Source organism: Larus michahellis, chromosome 21 (assembly GCF_964199755.1).
Source record: "Larus michahellis chromosome 21, bLarMic1.1, whole genome shotgun sequence".
NCBI classification, from domain to species: domain Eukaryota; kingdom Metazoa; phylum Chordata; class Aves; order Charadriiformes; family Laridae; genus Larus; species Larus michahellis.
Window position 1 is genome coordinate 2,100,792 of NC_133916.1, and position 18,442 is coordinate 2,119,233.

The 18,442-nt window shown below is 53.1% G+C and overlaps 1 protein-coding gene across 1 annotated transcript in view; it reads left to right on the forward strand.

Moving 5' to 3' along the window:
• Nucleotides 1–452: 452 nt before the first annotated feature.
• The window catches only part of GNAI3 (G protein subunit alpha i3), a 38,003-nt gene continuing 20,013 nt past the window's right edge, over nucleotides 453–18,442 (forward strand). Inside the window, exon 1 of the mRNA XM_074564751.1 lies at nucleotides 453–733. Within this exon, the coding sequence (XP_074420852.1) occupies nucleotides 616–733 (118 nt within the window). The 5' untranslated portion in view covers nucleotides 453–615. The remainder of the gene's footprint in view (nucleotides 734–18,442) is intronic.

Here is an 18,442-nt window from a genome sequence, read left to right on the forward strand (position 1 = left end):
ACCCCTGTGTGGCCCCAGTACACAGGACCCCGGTCTTCTGGGCCCCCTCCGTCCTCCCCGGTCTTCTGGGCCCCCTCCATTTTACCGTCCCCCCTCAGCCCCCTCCCCAGCCCTGGGGACCTGGTGCCTGTACCTGTCCCCCCGCTGACACCAGCTGGGGCCACCCCTCGCGTCCTCCACAGCCGTGGGGCCGAGGCCTGTCCCGCCGTGGGGCCGCGGAGCCCCGACTCGTGACGGTGGACAGGGCACGCCGGGCCGGGCCGGTGCAGCCATGAGGGGGGCCCCCCGGGTGGGGGACTACATCTCCCATCATGCCCCGCTCCATCGAGGCGGAAGTGCTCCCCGCGCCTCGCTCCCGTCATGCCCCGCTCTACCGAGGCGGAAGTCCCGCCTCCAACTCCCAGCGTACCGCCCCTTCCCGGGAGGACTGCACTTCCCGTCGTGCCCCGCGCCGGCAATACCGGATATCCGGCGCCGCCTCAGGGAGCCGCCCGGGCCCAGGGAGGCGAGAGGCGCAGCCCCGCACCGGCCTCTCCCCCCTTCCCCGACCCCGGTTCCCTTCCTCGCTCCGGTTCCCGGCGGCTGGGCCGCGCCGCCGGCCTCCCTGCCGCCGCCATGGGTTGTACGCTGAGCGCCGAGGACAAGGCGGCGGTGGAACGGAGTAAGATGATCGACCGCAACCTGCGGGAGGACGGCGAGAAGGCGGCCAAGGAGGTGAAGCTGCTGCTGCTCGGTGAGGAGGGGCCGCGGGCGGCTTGGAAAGGGGGATGTCGGGGCGGTGAAGTGCCTCCGGGGAGGGTCTCCCGGTCTCAGGAGGGGGCTTGGGGGGGGTTGGGGCGGTGAAGTGTTTCCGGGAAGGGTGTTGGAGGGGTGAGGGGGCTCCAGGGAGGGTTTGCCGGTCTCAGGAGGGGGCTTGGTGACGGGGTTAGGGCAGTAAAGTGCCTCCCGCAAGGGTGTTGGAGGAGTGAGGGGGCTCCGGGAGGGGTCTCCCGGCTCCAGGAGGGGACCTGGGGCGGGGCTCGGGCCGGTAAAGTGCCTCCGGGGAGGGTGATGGAGGAGTGAGGGGGCTCTAGGGAGGGTCTCCTGGCCCCAGGAGAGGGCTTGGCGCGGGGGGGGCGTCGGGGCGGTAAAGTGCCTCCGGGGAGGGTGTTGCGGGGTGCGAGGGCTCCGAGGAGCGTCTCCCGGCCTCAGGAGGCGGGGGGGTGAAGGCGGCAGAGGCTGGGGGCTGTAGTGCCGCAGGGTGTGTGCACTGAGGAGGGGGCTTGGGGGGGGGGGGGCAGGGAGCTTTAGTGAGGGGATTCGTGGGCCCCCCGGGCTCAGGAAGAGTGGGGGAGAGGGCTGGGGCATCCTCCGGGCCCGGGGGGGTTTGAGAGGGGCTCTGCGCAGAGGTGCCGGTGGGGCTGGTGGGCTTTGTGGGGTCTCTGGGGTTTGGAGAGGGAGAAGGAGGCCCTGGGAAGGGGGCTTAGGGCTTTCTGGGGCTTTAGCAGGGTCCGAAGGGGTCTTTGAGGAGGGGGTCCCCGAGGCTAAAAGATCTTTAGAGAGTGAGTGGTGGGGAGAAGGATGGGGAGGGAGGCTGGGGGGTGGGGGGTCACGAGGGATCCCTGGGGAGGCTGGGGAGGTGCGAGGAAGACGAAGGGCTGGGACAGGATCCCGACAGGGGAGCTGTGGGGAGAGATGGGGGGCTCCAGGGTGGGTCTGGGATAAGGCCGCTTAGAGCGGCAGCTCTGTCTTTGTGTCGCTGGGCTGGGCTCAGCTCTCCAAGAGGTCCTCAACCCCAGGTGTAGTCCTGTCCCCTCACCCCACCTTGGGTCCCTCGTCCCCTCCCCGGGGTGAGGGAGGAGGTGACAGCCTGTGCTGCCCTCACAGTGGGGAGAGGGGAGCGCGCTGCTGTCCTGGGGTGGGGATTTTTCCTACCTGACCGCTGGCTGGTGAAATAAATCTTCTGTTTCTAGCCTGGATGTTGCCAGTGCTCCATCCTGGCTGCTCCCAGGGATCGGTCCCTCCCTGGTGGCTTTGGGCTGGGGCTCTGAGAGCAGAAGGTGCTCATTGGGCTGGCGTAGGCGTCCTTTCATCTTCGGCTTTGTGGGACAGAGAAAGAAGGGAGCACTCCGTGCTCCTGGTTGGGTACAGAGAGTACATCACCGGGGCTTTTGCCTGTTAAGTTTTTTGCTCGGGATGGGGTAGTGGAATTAAATCCTTTTATCAGGTAATCAGGTGAAAATGGCCCCTGGGCACCCATGTTTCTTGGAAAGAAGTGTTCACGTTGGTGCGTGAGTGCGCTGGCAGGGGTATGGTAATCACACCGGCTGCTCTGTGCCCCGCACTGCCACAGATCCTCCGATAGCATCTGACTTTGCGCGGAAAATGATTTCAGTTCGGCGTACGCTGCTCTAGCTGGGCTGGTTCTGCAGAGCTTGCAGGAGTGCGAAACCAGCGTCATTGTCACTGCCCCACCACAGCCTCTGTGTGTACAGACAGCTGAGAAAGGAAGTGTCACTTCTCTGTGTTTTCATTTTTTTTTTCCCCTCCCCAGCTAAAATGCACTCATCAGTTTTGAGAAGAGCTGAGCGGAGTATTTCTCCTTAGAAGAACTACAGGTTCTCCTCGGCAGAGAACTTTTGCTGCGTTTGTGGTCCGCGTTTTGATAGCCGTGTTTAGAAGTTCTTGTGGGTGATGACTAGAGTGCAGAGGAGGCAAAAGCTGCCCGTCTGTAAAGTCTGCCGAATACGGACCGACTGCATTTCTTTACAGCTTCGTGTGAGCTGGGGGCCAGGCAGCACAGTGCGGGGTGGACCATCTGGTCATGTAGGTCTTCCTTTTCCAATGTCTGGGTTAGTTTTTTTTTTTTGCTACGCTGACGTTTTCCATCTCGGGGAGACAGATTGAGTTTGTGAGGACCAGAACAACAGTGCTGAGTGGCTCCTGTTAGAACGGGACGTGTTAACGAATGATTCCGCTTTCCAAGTGATCCTTGTCCTAAGAATGCTTTTTCTTTTCCATGTAGCCTGTTTTTACTTGTGCCCCGGCAAGAGCTGCTCTGAGGTTTGTGATCTTGTGCGTACGTAGAAAACTTCTTGGCTGTGCGTCAAGATAATCCTTTATTCTCCAGGGGTTTGTTTTGGTGTTAGTAAGCAACACTTGCAAATTCTCTGGATGGAATAATTTTTCCTTTGTATTTTTGTATGTCAGGGTTTTCTGTTGGTTTTTTTTTTTTTCCTTCGCAGTATTGTATTCTTTGTGGCAATATTGAAAAGGCACCCAGGGCTTCGAGGCCGAGACTCTCTGACCTTGTCAGCAAATGACAGAGTGGAGGGAGTACCCGAAAGGTGGTACAAGTGGTTTCAAAGCACTAGAGACCAGGCGAGGCTTTTAAAAGTACAAGCAGCAGCTGCCTTTTGGACCGCTGTTGACTTTGGATGGCAGCAAAATACCTGATTGCTGTGCTTCTGAGCATGTCTTCAGGTCAGGGCTTGTGCACGTCGTTACTCTGATGAAGCTCTTCTGGAATAATTGGACTTGTACACAGTGTGACACTGGAGTAGTGATCTGTATCTACCCTCATTTAAAAAAAAAAAAAATAAATAAACCAAAAACCCACCCTGTCTCAGATCAGGTTTGCACCTGGCTGTAACCTGCAATCTCTCTCAAATGTCATGGGTTTCTAGTTTTTAAAAAAAAGTAGCGTAAGGATTCCTGGTGATCAAAGGGAATGCTGCAATGTGCTCTCCCCGCGCGCAGCCCCGTTGATGTGCAGGTAAAGCAGAACAGTTAATTGCCAGGAGAAAAATATCTGCAGCGGGAACAAACGTCCTTTCAGTAAGGCTTCAAGAAGCTGATGGAAAAGTTCAGGAGGTTTTTTTCCATTGTTTGAGCAAGCATTTATTTATTTTTTTTTTCATAACATAGTATTAAAATGTCTAGGATACGTAGCGTCTTGTATCATTAACTGGTTGTAGGAGATCATGCGGTGGTTTATGTAACTGGAGCGAGCCTCTTGCAGTACTGCTGATGCAGTGAAGTTTAGAAGAAATCTATTTCTTTATAGATAAAGTTTGGAGTCCATACGCTCTTCCCCAGCTCTGTTAAAATAACTGCCCTAGTTTGGGCTTTGCAGAATTATGTAGGTTAAGAAAAGGCTCGTGTTTGTACGAAGGGTAGTTGTTCTTTCCCAGCTCTGCTGTTAACCCAGCCTGGGTGTTAGGAGAGCTTGGCGAGTTAGCGACGGACCCAAAATCAGAGGAGGTTTTTTGGTGCATTTGACTTCGGTAAGCTTTTCCCTAAGCAGCTTGGGCGGAGAAGGAAGGAGAGAGGATTTCAGCTGTGTGCTCCCTTCTTTCAGGAGCTGCTTTGGTTTGGTTGTGGCAGCCCCCTGCCTCCGGGAGGTCGTTCAGATGCTGGTGGTGGTGGTCCCAGTAGCTTGGTAACTGTGGAGTTGTTGGGGTAAAGGTAACTCCGGAGCTGTTTGCGTGGCAGCTTCTCTGTGGGGATTTCAAGTCACTTCATCATGTTTCCCTTTCACAACTTGGCGTGTTGAGCAACTCCTAAGGCTTTTGTGTTGTGTTTTTTTTTGTTTGTTTGGTTTTTTACCCCTAAAACAAAAGCAAACCTGAGCATTAAATAGCGACCGACCCAAGGTCATGCCAACCCTTGTCTGTGTGGTGTAATTGTTGTTTCATGTGCGAATGCCATCAGCAGCTGGGTATGGTTTGAATTGCTGCACGCACCAGTTCGCAGCAGCAGGTAAACGCTTTCTGCACCAAAAGCCAGAGCTCCTGGGAGGCTGGGAACAGCCTGGGAGCCCTCGCTCAAATCCCCCCCCCCCCGCTAAACACACCTCTTTTCTCTTCGCTTCCCTCCAGGAAAGCGCTGCTCTGCAGGCGCAGACATGCGTTTTTTGCTGATGTAGAAACCTGTGGGATTTTCCAGTTGGGATGAGCAGGCAAAATGGAGGAGGAGGGCGCGAGGAACCCTTCCCGGTTAGTTTAGGCGCTGGTCTCCTTCGCTCCGTTCCCCGGCGCCTTTCAGAAGGCCTGGCGTGTCGTGCCAGGCTGTGTCTCAGGGGGGTTTTGTGTGACGTTGAGTGACAAAGCTCGTTGCTGGATGCACAAAGTTGTCCCAAATCCAGCCGGTTTCGCGTCTCTGCCCAGACTGGCCCATGAAAACGGCATTTCTGTGGCTCCGGCTGTTCGGGTGCAGCCGATATTGAACTGTTTGTGCCTAAAACGCACCGTTATTCAGCCTGTTAAAATTTTACTGGGTTCGGATACTCTGTGTAATTATGTTGAAGCATTCCTGCTAATTCACGCAAAAATAATTAAAAGCATAAGTTTGTTCTAAAATAGCCTTCATCTACATAACGAACCAAGCAGACTGCAAGCTCTGCCGCTCCTGGAGGCCTCAGCTTTTTTCCCCGAGACTGATTTTTTCCAATCTTTTCTCCCCTCAAATTCACCAAAGCTTCCTCAGCACCGGCGCTTAGCAAGATTTGGTTATGTTTCGGTAAAACAGAGAAAAGAGCCTTCTAGGGATGCAAATCAGGGGGAAGCTGTTGCTGCTATTTCTAATGTCGTTAACTAGAAGTAGCTTTTCGAGTACAAACAGCTGCTTTGTTGTGGGTCCCTGTTTCAGAGGGACCATCAAGGTGTCAGATTTGGCCACTCCTTGGCGCTGGAGCTGCATAGTGGCCTTTGAAGGGTGACATGAAGCTCTGAGGTTGGGTGTAGGTCTCCAGGTGGGATTGTCCTGGCCCTGCGGCGGCGGCTGCTGCTCCGAGCATCCTCCCCAGCTCTGGGGCTGCTGGAGCTGATGTAGGGACCCTGCCTGGGGGACCTGTAGGGAGCCATTTTCCTCTCTGATCTTTGAGCTGTGTCTGGAGCTTTCTTCCTGTGAGCTTTTTGAGGCACACGGTGTGTATCTTGTGACTCGTGGCCATATGAAGATTTTTCTCGTAAATGCGTAGAATCGCAGAATCGTCTGGGTTGGAAGGGACCTTTAAGATCATCGAGTCCAACCATCAACCCAACACTGCCCAAACCACCACTAACCCATGTCCCTCAGCACCACGTCTGCCTGGCTTTTAGATACCTCCAGGGATGGCGACTCCACCACATCCCTGGGCAGCCTGTTCCTATGTTTGATAACCCTTTGGGTGAAGAAGTTTTTCCTAATATCCATCCTAAACCTCCCCTGCAGCAGTTTGGCTCAGCCCCAAGCTGCGTTTTTGTAAGACAAAAATTAAATACCTCGATCCAATTAGCTTGAAGAGGTGACCGGTGGGAATTGTGATGAGATCAGTTGAGTGCCGGACTCCTGGCTTGGGCTGTGAAAGGTGCTCTTGATGTCTGAGATGTCCCGATCTTCGTGCAGAAGTGTCACGGCCATCTGGTGACCGCTTCTCAGCGGGGAATGCTTCAAACACTTTGAAAATGAGTCAGATCGTCTCTCTGAAGACACAGCGCTTCTCATCTGTGCTCTGAGCTTCTTGGAGGACCGGGTGCACTTGTCCTCTACTGAGATGGAGGTAGTATCTCTCTTGGTGCGGATATTTCCCCGTCTTCAGATGTCAGAGCCACGGCTTCCAGCCGTGTTTTCCCACCTGCCTGGGTGAGGATCAAGCGCGGGATCTCCTTCTGCCTTCTGCTTGGCCTTTGGTTCTGCCCTTCGCCCACCAAAACCAGATGCACGGCGGGCAAGATGGTTCTTATCTACAAAACAATTGTTCTTCAGGGTGACTTAACCTCGCTAGTGTTTTGAGGAGTCAGCTGTGATTTAATCAGGGCAACTGCAGCTCGGAAAAGAGACCATCTCGCCGCGCTGGCCGCTGCTGCGTAGGTGCAAGCTTCAGTTTTCTGCGCGATGTCCCATCCGGTGCCATCAGCCAGCTGTGGGATGGGACGACTTCTGCCTGGGTTGTGTGTACATCACATGCTTGTGTAAATACGGACAAGTGTGCTCGGGCCTGGCACTGGGAGCTGAGGACAGACAATTTGTAACAGCTACAGATGGAGCGACTGGCTGGGGATTTGGGATTTCATCCTATCCTCCGAGAGGCCTCTGGACATGGTTCAACTTTCATTAAATTCTGAGGCAGAGCATTGAAATAACTTTTCTTGGAAGAGGAGCGTGTGCTCTGAAGAAGAATTTTTTAATTAGAACATGGCTGGTTTTTGTTTTTTGGTTTTTTTGGGTTTTTTTTTTTTTTATTTTTGAGCAACTATAGCTGTAAAGGCACCATGTTCCCCATTTCAGACACTTGCTCCTCACGCAAGTGGGATCGAGCAGCAGTCTCTTAATGACTTACACGGGGTTTGCATCTGAAATGACCGGCAGATGCTGTTTATTTTTCTTGCGTGCTCTTTATAAAGTGGGCGGCGAGACTCGCGTGATACCCTGCCTCTGTGCCGTCACCTTTTGTTCCCCCGTGGGTACCAGCGATGGCGGCCATCCGATGCCTGGCTCTTATTTCATGTTTTCTCAGTTGGTGTTTGGTAACTTCTCTGCCTCGTTTAACCTTCTCTCGTTACCCGGGGTGGCACTGGCTGGGTTATCTTTAAAAACAAACAACGAGCAGGAGCCGAATTCTGGGGCGAGCGGAGGCGCCGGTGGAGCTCGGCCTCCCGTAGTTTTGTGTTTTGGGGTCTCCGTCTGCCACGAGCTCCCTCGTGTTTGAGGAATGAGCTTTTCCCTCAGCGGGGGAACTGACAGGCTGTTCCCCGCCCGGCTGCTTATTTTGATAAGTGTTTTCAACAACTGGGGACTGTTGTCCCTGCATCGGATTCAGTGGATGTTTGATATTTTATAAACAGGCACATCACAAGAAGAAACTTGATACTTGGGAGACCAGGCTAATAAAAATCTTTTCCAAACCCCTCTCTTCCCTCCCCTTCCAAGTCATCTGTTGCTTTCTGATGTAACTCCCATTTTATAGGCCTTGCTTGGCTGTTTCTCTCTTGTCTTCTACCAATACTAGTATCTGAGCAGATCAGATAGTGGCTTTTTCACGCCGTATCTCAGCAAGTTGGCTGGTGACACAAAGCTGGGAGGAGTGGCTGACGCACCAGAAGGTTGTGCTGCCATTCAGTGGGACCTGGAGAGAGCTGGGTGGAGAGGAACCTCATGAAGTTCAACAAGAGCAAACGTAGGGTCTTACACTTAGGGAGGAATAACCCCATGCACCGGTACAAGTTAGGGGTTGAGCTGCTGGAAGGCAGCTCTGCAGAGGGATCTGGGAGTCCTGGTGGATAACAAGGGTGCCCATGAGGCAGCAATGTGCCCTTATGGCCAAGAAGGCCAATGATCTCCTTGGGTATTCAGAAGAGCATGGCCAGCAGGTGGAGGGAGGTCATCCTCGCCCTTTGCTCTGCCCTGGGGAGGCCACAGCTGGAGCACTGGGGCCAGTTCTGGGCTCCCCGGTTCCAGAAGGACCGGGAACTGCCGGAGAGAGTCCAGGGGAGGCTACGGAGATGCTGAGGGGATGGAGCATCTCTGTGCTGGGGAAAGGCTGAGAGCCCTGGGGCTGTTCACTGGAGAAGAGCAGGCTGAGAGGGGATCTCAGCAATAGCTAAAGGGGGGGTGTCAGGAGGATGGGGCCAGGCTCTTCTCAGTGGTGCCCGGGGACAGGACAAGGGGCAACGGGCACAAACTTGCCCATGGGAAGTTCCATCTCAACATGAGGAGGAACTTCTTCACCCTGAGGGTGGCAGAGCCCTGGCACAGGCTGCCCAGAGAGGTGGGGGAGTCTCCGTCTCTGGAGACATCCCAAACCCGCCTGGACGCGTTCCTGTGCCACCTGCTCTGGGTGACCCTGCTCTGGCCGGGGGTGGGACTGGGTGATCCCCAGAGGTCCCTTCCAACCCTGGCCAGTCTGGGATTCTAGGATCTCTGATAACCATCCGCTTGGTGTGAATCCTGCCTGAGAAGGATTGGTATTACTGCATTATTCCACGGCATTCGGAGGACAAAAAAGCTGACATGGAAGGCATCTTCAGGACAACTCTCACGACAGATTAGGGGAGATGTTTGCTGCGTCTGTGACGTGCTGCAGAACTTCCCTGGAAGTTGCTCCTCACCCTCAAACTTAAGCCTGAACGTAAAGAATATAAAACCGTAGGTCTGAACATAAGGAGCTGCAGGTGAGAAAGGGGTGCCCAGGAGGCCCGGCCAGGAGAGATGTTCATTTGATCTTCAGCCAAAAGACACACGGCGGCAGCGTGTTGCGTATCAGTGGGTGTCTCGAGTCCACGCCGCTCAACAGCAGGCGCAATTAGTTTAAAGCGCTCCCAGGAGCGTTGTTCAAAGAGCTGCAAAAACAACTGCAAACCAGAAGTCCCGGGGCTGGCTCTTGGCCGCGTAGCTTAAAGTACAGCAGCAAAGGGGCCTTTTGCTGAAGAGGACGAGGTGTTTGCAGCTGATTTGGGAAAGGATTTGAACGCTGTGGTTGGGGAGGGGGGAATTGGGGACTCCCTTGGTGGGCATTTAGGATACGGGTTGTTACGGCATCCTATCAGGAGCGTAGCTGGTGCCGGCTTCACAGAGGAGAAGGACACAGCCGGTATTTACAATTCTCGCCCTTGGGCCAGTTGGTCACTTCGTGGTGGGAACGAAAGGCTTGGTTTCCACCAGGGAAGGGTTTTCTCAGGCGTTTGGCTTTGTGGCTACCGGTGGCTTCAGTTGTGACAACTGTTTTTCCCCGAGCTGGCGGTGGCTGTGCTGCAGAGTCAGGATTAGGTGATGTGGTTGTTCGCATCTTTCTCCAAAATCAGATTTGAACTTTGTGTTGCTTCTGGTGGTGGATGAAAATAGCTTTTTTTTGTGTGTGTGTGCAAGAAATCCTTTTGTATCAAAGGTAAAAAATGATGTTGCCAAAGTTCAGGTGGTTCATGCCCTCACCCAAATCCTCTTGCCCATGAGCCTTGCATGTTTTTGAGGGCGGAAGACCATCCCTTGTAGGACCAGTGTCCTGTAGGCACCAAAAGGCTTGCTTACGGAGTCACTTCCTTGACATTTGTTGTTCCTGAGGGGTGACAATGGAGGAGCATCGACAGTTGCTGTCTGTCCATGGCTACAAGGTGTTGTAAACCCGTTGCCCTCTTACTTAGCTGGGCCTCTGCGAATTTCCACGGTCAGTAAGATCTAGTGCAACAGCCAGGCAGGGAAGGGCGGGGGGTAAAAGCCAATCTGCCTGTGTTCCAAGACGAGCCTTTTTTTCCCTTTTTCCAGTTTCTATCTTTAATTTCATCAGGGAAATCTTCCTTAACTTCCATTGCGTAGTTGCATGATTGGGTGCTGATTTCCGCAGCTCCTTAAGCAATTTCTCCGTGGCGTTGATGGTCACCCAGATCTGCGTGTGGGTGATGGCGCATTAGCTCGGAGCTAATCCGGTGTTTCCCGGTGGTCAGTGGGACTGGGGCAGAATTCCTGGGGATATCCCAGTCTTCCCAATGGTCACGGGATGTTTTTAACCGTGTGAAGTGGAGCTGGCGCCGTGAACCCAGCGTTTCGCAGCCTGCTGTCGGGCTGCGATGTGGTACGATGTGTCGTGGTTTGGGACACGATGTTGACTTGAAATGCCACAAATGAAATGGGTTACGGGTCTCTCCCCGGGCTGGCACCGCCTCCTTGGCACGCTCCTGGTTTGATGGATGCTCTTCGGCCTCGGCGCTGCCCTGCGTGGAGGTGGTCGCCGTGACAAGGGCTCGGAGGCTTTTTCTTCTAAGGCCCCCATTAAAAATCTCCGTGGAAGCTTTAGGGCGATCGTTACGTGTTCAAAGCCTTTGATTAAAACAAGGCTAATGCCCTAACAAAGATTCAAGGCTTAAAAAATAAAAAGGCTTATAAAAGATAATGCTTGGGTGCGCAGGGGTTAATGCTCATCACTGAGGCATTTATGGTTTTGCGGTTTAAAGTCTTAATTTTTCTGGTTTATATGAACAACGCTTTAAGGCGTGTTGATGGCTGAATGTAAGACTGATTCTGCCCCTGATTCTTTTCACGTGGGGACGTTATTAGATTCGTATGGAAAATAAATGCAATTGCGTGCGGCGTAAAGTGCCTGTGATCTGTTGTGAGCCCGGGAAAGCGAAGTGGAAGCCGGCAGCTCCTCGGCGTGTGCCGCAGGTTCGTGGGCTGGGCTGGTCGGAGCCACCCGAACACGGCTCGTCATCGTTCGTCTTCGTGTTGGGGAAATCCTCCTCCGGGGCTGCTGCTGGCCCTGAGCATCCTCCAGGTCCCTCCTGAGGGGGGGAACTATATCAGCCGCAGCCCAGGTGAGCAGCAGGCAGAGCAGGACGCTGCGTTTCGTTGGAAAGCCCGTTGAATTCGTCCTAGGGCTCCTGTTACTTATGTCTTCAAAATGGCATTCCTTTGAGAAGCCTCCATTTTTATTTTGTCCAGAGGCGGCGACAACTTCCAGTGGTTTGTCCTGTAACATTAACTCCAAAGTTAAGCTTTAGTCAGCCCATATGCCCTATTTTATTTATACATATTGTGGGTTTTTTTCTGATGTGTAGTTACGGTAAAAGCGCAAGTGTCAGCCTAAGCTGTCGCAGTTCCTGTTGACTTTTCTAACAATAGCTGGATTTTTGAGGCCGGCTGATATGACACCGCTCCTTTCTCTAAATCTTTCCCCCCCACTTTTCCTGATTCCCAGCGCCGTCCTTTCACTGCGTCGGATTCTGTAGTTTGTTGAAACACCTCCCTTCCCTCCCCCCCACCCCGCCCAAACTTGACCTTGTGATATCCGAGAGCTTTCCAGGGGTGCATTGAAATAAAAAAAATCTCGACGAGGGGAGATGGGATGAATGTTGGCAGGGATGGCAGCTCACCCCTGGTTAGAAATACATGTATAAGAAGGAGGGGGATTTGAATTCAGCAGGGGGAGGCTGGAAACCAGGAGGGAAGTGACAAAGGGGACGAGGACCCGACAGTTCAGCTCTCCAGAGATGTGGATACAAGGGCTGCGGGAAGGTGTGTGGGGTGTCCGAGAGCCTTTCCAGGTGGAATACAAACTACCCTAGGAGCGTGGTTGTGTCTAAGGGGAGGTATTCGTGCGCCCTTGCTGGGGTGGGATGTTGGATAAACGTTGTCAAAAGGAAAACATCTGTTTTATCGGGGAGATATCCATCGGGCCTTGTGTTGATTTGAATAGCTCCTGCTCCGTGCTTGCAATGGCTCCACTGATGTTTTAGGGGCTGGACTTTGTGGTGCTGTTGCTTTTGCCCCTTTTTAGTCTGTCAGAGGGAAGATTGTTCACTTCCCCCCCCCCCCCCCCGATTTTGCAGGTGGGCTGTAACCGCAGCCAGGCGATTTGGTGTCGCTGCATTGCCGCACTGTAGCACGGAAGGGTCAGGTCGTCTTCCCGGGTCTGTAACTCAGCCCCGCGGCTTCCAGCTCTGCGAGTGAAATATTTGGGCTTATTCCCAAGGTGTTTAAGAGGGGAGATATTGGAAACACTAAGAAATTCCAGTGGATTTCGAGAGTTCAGCGAGGGTTGCAGCATCATCCCGCCTCAGGAATGGTCTGGCAAAGTTTCTGCCAAACCCCTGCTGAGATTTTTAAAGGCGATACGGGCTGTTGCTGTAGTTACGAGCCATGCGCGCTCTCCTCTGGAGGCTAGAAATCAGAAACATGTCAGTCTGTTCATTTTTGTCTTCCTTCCTTGTACTTTAATGGATATTCCAGGTGCATCTCTTCTGTCTCTCTAGTAAGAATTTGTTTCAGCAATGACCTGGTTTCTCTTCAGAAACTTTCAGATGCTGCGGGGCTTTTCCCCTTAATTGGGGGGTGAAATTCCTCACCTAAAGTATAGTTTAATGCCGTTTTGATACAACTTTAGAGAAAAAGAAGCACTTGGGACTGTAGTTTCTGAAGCAGTGAACTGGATGCTTGTGTCTGGAAGATGTGGGTAGTCTTTGACCTACCTACCTTCCTTATTTCCCGAGCAGGGTGAATTAAGGAGCAATTGGTTTAAAACCAAATGTTTTATCCAGCGTGTAGTTGCGTAGACCTGTAATTCCCAGTCGAAGCTGTGTTTTGGTAGCTTGCTTGTTGCTCTCTTCCCTGTAATCTGCAGCGTGTGGATGTGCTGAGGACATTCCCATCTCCTGCTGCAGGAAGGCCTCCGGTTTCCTTAGGGGAAGTGGTTGGGTGATAATTTCCTCCTCTTGTGTACATCGCTCTGCCAGGGCCGGTACGGATATGGCTTGAAAGCTGCTCAGGTTCCCTCCCGTCTCCCTTCCCCTTCCAGAAGGAAAAGGGATCTGGCTGGAGGACTTCAAACAGGGCTGTGAGCAGGAGTGGGTTCGGCACTGGTCGATGGTGGCAAGCCATTTGGATGGTTTAGGGTGAGCTTTGGGGGTTTGTGGGACCTGCGGTGCCTCCTGGCTTCCGAAGGGAAGGGTTGGTAGCTGAAGGTGGTGTTGAAGGACAAGAACAAGGTGTTGAAGACAAGGCCAGGTTGGACGGGGCTTTGAGCGACCTGGTCTAGTGGTGTCCCTCCCCATGGAAGGTGTCCCTCCCCATGGAAGGTGTCCCTCCCCATGGAAGGTGTCCCTCCCCATGGAAGGTGTCCCTCCCCATGGAAGGTGTCCCTCCCCATGGAAGGTGTCCCCGCCAATGGCAGGGAGTTGGAACCTGGGTGGTCTTCAAGGTTCCTTCCAACCCAAACCACTCTGACTTCGCTGAATTCTTGCAGAACGTGCGTCGATCAAGTGGGACGAGCCCCTACGGCAAAAAGCAGGAAACGCTTTGTGACAGATTAGAGGCTCTTCACGTCTAGGGTGTGCAAGCAGAGCTGTGGGCTAAAGAGGTTCTTTGCTGCTAATTTGGGAAAAGAGAAGTTAAGACTTCTGAAACATTTTTTCCGTGGAGTTACGACATCCTTGCTTAGGTCAGCTCCGTTTCTATGATGAAATGTGATCCCTGTGAGCTGTGCTAATCGGAGCAAAAAGGAAAGGTTTGCTTTTCCTTTTACAGAGAGAAACATCCCAGTAATGCCCTGACTTTCATATTTTTTGAACCCCCGTAAGATTCGGTGTCATATTTCATGATTTTTTTAAACTTTCTAGCTCCCCATCTGGTCCCTGCCTGCGATCCCAGAGGCTGGGTGCCTCGCCTGCGGAGTCCATAAGAATTTCAATGTAACTCTATCCACTTGCGCTCGTCATCTTAATTTCTAATGCGAAGCATCGGTTGTCTGTAGGTTGGAGCAGTGTTTCAGTAGCATTTAAATTCCTACTCTTTTTTTTTTTTCTCCTTACTGAAGGTACTTGACTGAAGGCTTAAGCCCTGCTGTAAGTGTAAACGCCAGGCATGAGGGTAAATGAAAGCTGCGTGATAGCAAGGAACAAAGGGTGCAGATTAAAAGCCGTTTATCGAGTAGGTCCGATATGGATTTCTTTATGCAAACCCTTTACAGCCACTCCAGCGAGCTGGAAAAAGGAGACTAGCAGCTCGCCTGTGCCCGGCGTGTACATCTGCAAATGTTTAGAGAAGTTTCAAGTGTCAAAGAACAGAAGTGAGACCTGGAGATGTGGAAGCTCAGGCTGGGGAAAAAAAAGAGTAAAATGCAAATGACTGTGGACCTTGTTTGGGGCCGGAGGTAAGATAAGAGTAAAATTAGAGGCACAAAATGAGAGAGGCCCCTGAAAAAGCCTTCTGCTGTGTGGGAGGCGGTAGTACAGGTAGCTCAGAATAGACCAGAGCAGTGTTAATGCTTTTTTTTTTTTTTTTTTCTGAGCAATTGAGATGAGACCGTGCCATGCCTGACGTTGGCCATCTCATTGGCGAGCAGCTGCCACCCCAGCAGGACCTCCCGATAAATGATTCCAGAGCTGGAGGGCAGACGTTTTTAAATGACTGTTTAATGAGGTACCTCGTCTGGATGGCTCTGGTGGGAGCAGAGAGTCTGGGAGAGGACCTGGAACAGCAGGAAAAACTCCTTTAGGAATAATGTCCCAGAGGAGGTGACTTGCAGCTTGGCCGTGCCCTTGTAGCTGTGACTGCCATAAGTGTCTGCTGGAGGAGCCAATTCTGGGTTGTGTGTTGGTAAAGAGAGGAGTTTGGAGGATGCAGGTCACTCTTTTCCCTACTTCTGCTAGTCCCTTAGAAGCAACAGGGCAAGTAACCTCTGGGGACATGGGTTCCTGCTCCTTTAAACCCCACTGAATCATAGAATGGTTAGAGTTGGAAGGGATAGTGACGTCCAGCCAGTGGCACCCCCTGCCCTGGGCAGGGACACCTCCCACCAGCCCAGGTTGCTCCAAGCCCCGTCCAACCTGGCCTTGAACCCCTCCAGGGATGGGGCAGCCACAGCTTCTCTGGGCAACCTGGGCCAGGGTCCCACCACCCTCACAGCCAAGAATTTCTTCCTCAGATCTCATCTAAATCTCCCCTCTTTCAGTGTAAAACCCTTCCCCCTAGTCCCATGGCTCCCCTCCCTGCTCCAGAGTCCCTCCCCAGCTTTCCTGGAGCCCCTTTAGGGACTGGCAGGGGCTGGAAGGTCTCCCCGGAGCCTTCTCTTCTCCAGGCTGAACCCCCCCAGCTCTCTCAGCCTGTCCCCACAGCAGAGGGGCTCCAGCCCTCCCAGCATCTCCGGGGCCTCCTCTGGCCCCGCTCCAACAGCTCCGTGTCCTTCTGCTGTTGGTGCCCCAGCGCTGGAGGCAGCGCTGCAGGGGGGTCTCACAGAGCGCAGCAGAGGGGCAGAATCCCCCCTGCCCTCGCCCTGCTGCCCACGCTGCTGGGGATGCAGCCCACTGAAGAGTGTGGAGGTTGGAAATGAGAAGGGAAGGAGTTAACCGAATATGGGATGAATTTAGTGTTGTATAACCAACTTGGCTGTGTTGTCATGGCATAATTGTATCTGATATTGTTTTGTCAGTCAAATGACAGGTAGTACAAGTTCAGCATTGCCTGCTGCAGCAGCAGATTATTTTAAGATAATCTAAGGAGGAAATGACAGCAAATACAACGATGAGAAATAAAAGCCGGAGAGGTTATGTTCAAAAGTCTCTTCTAAATTCCCGCTGTTGGGACTCGGGGCTGAACACCGCTGTTTGGGGACGCCAAAGCTTTCAAATGCAGGAAATGTGGAGGTTGGCTGCGGAAAATAAAGCGAGGGTTTGTGTCCCTCCCGGGGTGGAAGTGCTGAGTCTGTAGAGCGTTAACATTTTCACATCTGACCACAAATGCTGCATGCCCGAGAAGCCATAGCAGGAACACGCAGAGATTCCCAAGCCCTTCGTGATGCTGCCTTGCTTAAAATCTGTGCCAGCCGGCGGAGAGGCGCGGACATCTTGGCAGCTGGGAGAAGAGGCGATAACAAAAGAAAACCCGCCCGCTAAAGGGAAGGATGTTCCCTACCAGCTGCTGGTTTCAGTCGGAGTCTTGTAGCCGGCTGCAGTGGGGAGCCCTGCCGGCATCATGTGCCGCCGGATTTTCTTGGGTGGAAGGTGATAACTCCAACATCTAAGGAGAATTTGGGCGATTCTGCTTAAAACGTGCTTCATTCTTCATCCCTGTTAATGCTTCTTGAAGGTGGAATCTAGTTTATATTGCCTGTTCTACTCGAGGCTGAACGGGCAATAGCTTTTCTTTAAGGCTTGAGGGAAGAGGAAAAAAAATAATGTTGAATTGCCTTATGCTTAGGAATAATTTAAAACTTGAAATTCTTTGGTTTCCAGACATTTAACTTGGCAGCCTGGAAGTATTTGATCATGCGAGGCTCTAATCTGGTAACCCTTCAACCTAAACTAAAGGCTAATTGATTTAAATTGCGCTACATGCCCTGTCTTGGAAACAGTTTTCCTGCTGTGCGGGGCAGCTGTCAGCGTTACAGTCCCTTGAGGGGGATGTCCAGACAGATAAACTCAAGGCGGTATCTCGGAAATCAACATTTAAAGGTGTCAGTGCTCTTAGATGTATAATCCTGGCCGTGGCACCCCCAGGAGCTGCATAGGAGAGACACCAGGTTCTTGTGCGTTGCCTCCTGTTTCTTTTCTTGCCTCTCTATTCCCTTGTGCAAAACGGACCCAAAGAAGCAGAAGAGAAGCTCCACACGCCCCGGCAACGTGCGCTGGGAGCCCAGAAACGCCCCCACAGCCTGGGCTGCATCCCTGGCAGCGTGGGCAGCAGGGCGAGGGGGGGATTCTGCCCCTCTGCTCCGCTCTGGGAGACCCCCCTGCAGTGCTGCCTCCAGCGCTGGGGCACCAACAGCAGAAGGACACGGAGCTGTTGGAGCGGGGCCGGAGGAGGCCCCAGAGCTGCTGGGAGGGCTGGAGCCCCTCTGCTGTGGGGACAGGCTGAGAGAGCTGGGGGGGTTCAGCCTGGAGAAGAGAAGGCTCCGGGGAGACCTTCCAGCCCCTTCCAGTCCCTCAAGGGGCTCCAGGAAAGCTGGGGAGGGACTCTGGAGCAGGGAGGGGAGCCATGGGACAAGGGGGAATGGCTTCAAACAGAAAAAGGGGAGATTTAGATTGGATATTGGGAAGAAATTCTCTGCTGTGAGGGCGGTGAGCCCCTGGCCCAGGTTGCCCAGAGAAGCTGTGGCTGCCCCATCCCTGGAGGGGTTCAAGGCCAGGTTGGACGGGGCTTGGAGCAACCTGGGCTGGTGGGAGGTGTCCCTGCCCAGGGCAGGGGGTGGCACTGGCTGGGCTTTAAGGTCCCTTCTAACCCAAACCATTCTATGCAGTCCTCGACCGGCCATCCCAGGATGGAGATACAACCCTGCGACACCTGCAAATGGGTGTAACGAGTTAAGGCACCGTTTGACTTGAGTTTCCTCCCATTTGGCAGCCTGCGAACCTGCCCTGAAAACGCTTCTCCCGCTGTGAAATCTCTTACTGTGCAAAGAGGCCGATTTGCATCCACTCTCTTCAGCCACCGCGAGCTGTAAAAATATTTGGCCGCTTGTTTGGTTTGAAGCTGCCTGAGTGCAAATAGGAGACGCACCTTCAGCTTGAAAATGACCTTGTCTGATCTTGGGGAAACTTTCTGCTGTAATTTAATATGGCGATGGATCCTCGGGAATCCTCGGCAACATCTGGGAAGTGACAGCGAGTGGAAATACAAGCGCGGGGCTGTAAAGGCTGCTTTGGCCTCCTTCAGTCCCCGTTGCCCACCACAGGTCTGGGCTCCGGTTGGCACAATGTGCTCACCAATGGTGAAAGAACCACCACTATCCTTATGGATTCCTTTCCAATTCAAGGGATTCCGTCATCCGGCTGTTGTGTTTGCTCCTTCCCAGCCGCCGCCATAACCTGCACCTTAACGTTCCTGCCTGTACTTTTAATTCCTTTATCAGCCAAAAAGGTTTTGCTAGTGATATTGGGAAGAACCTGAAGGAACGTGAAATAAGCAGGCTTAAAAGGTGTACAAAATTCCGAGCAAGGGAATAATTTGTACCCGTCACAAACACAAACCCCACGAAGTGACCTCTTGTCTTCAGGGGCCT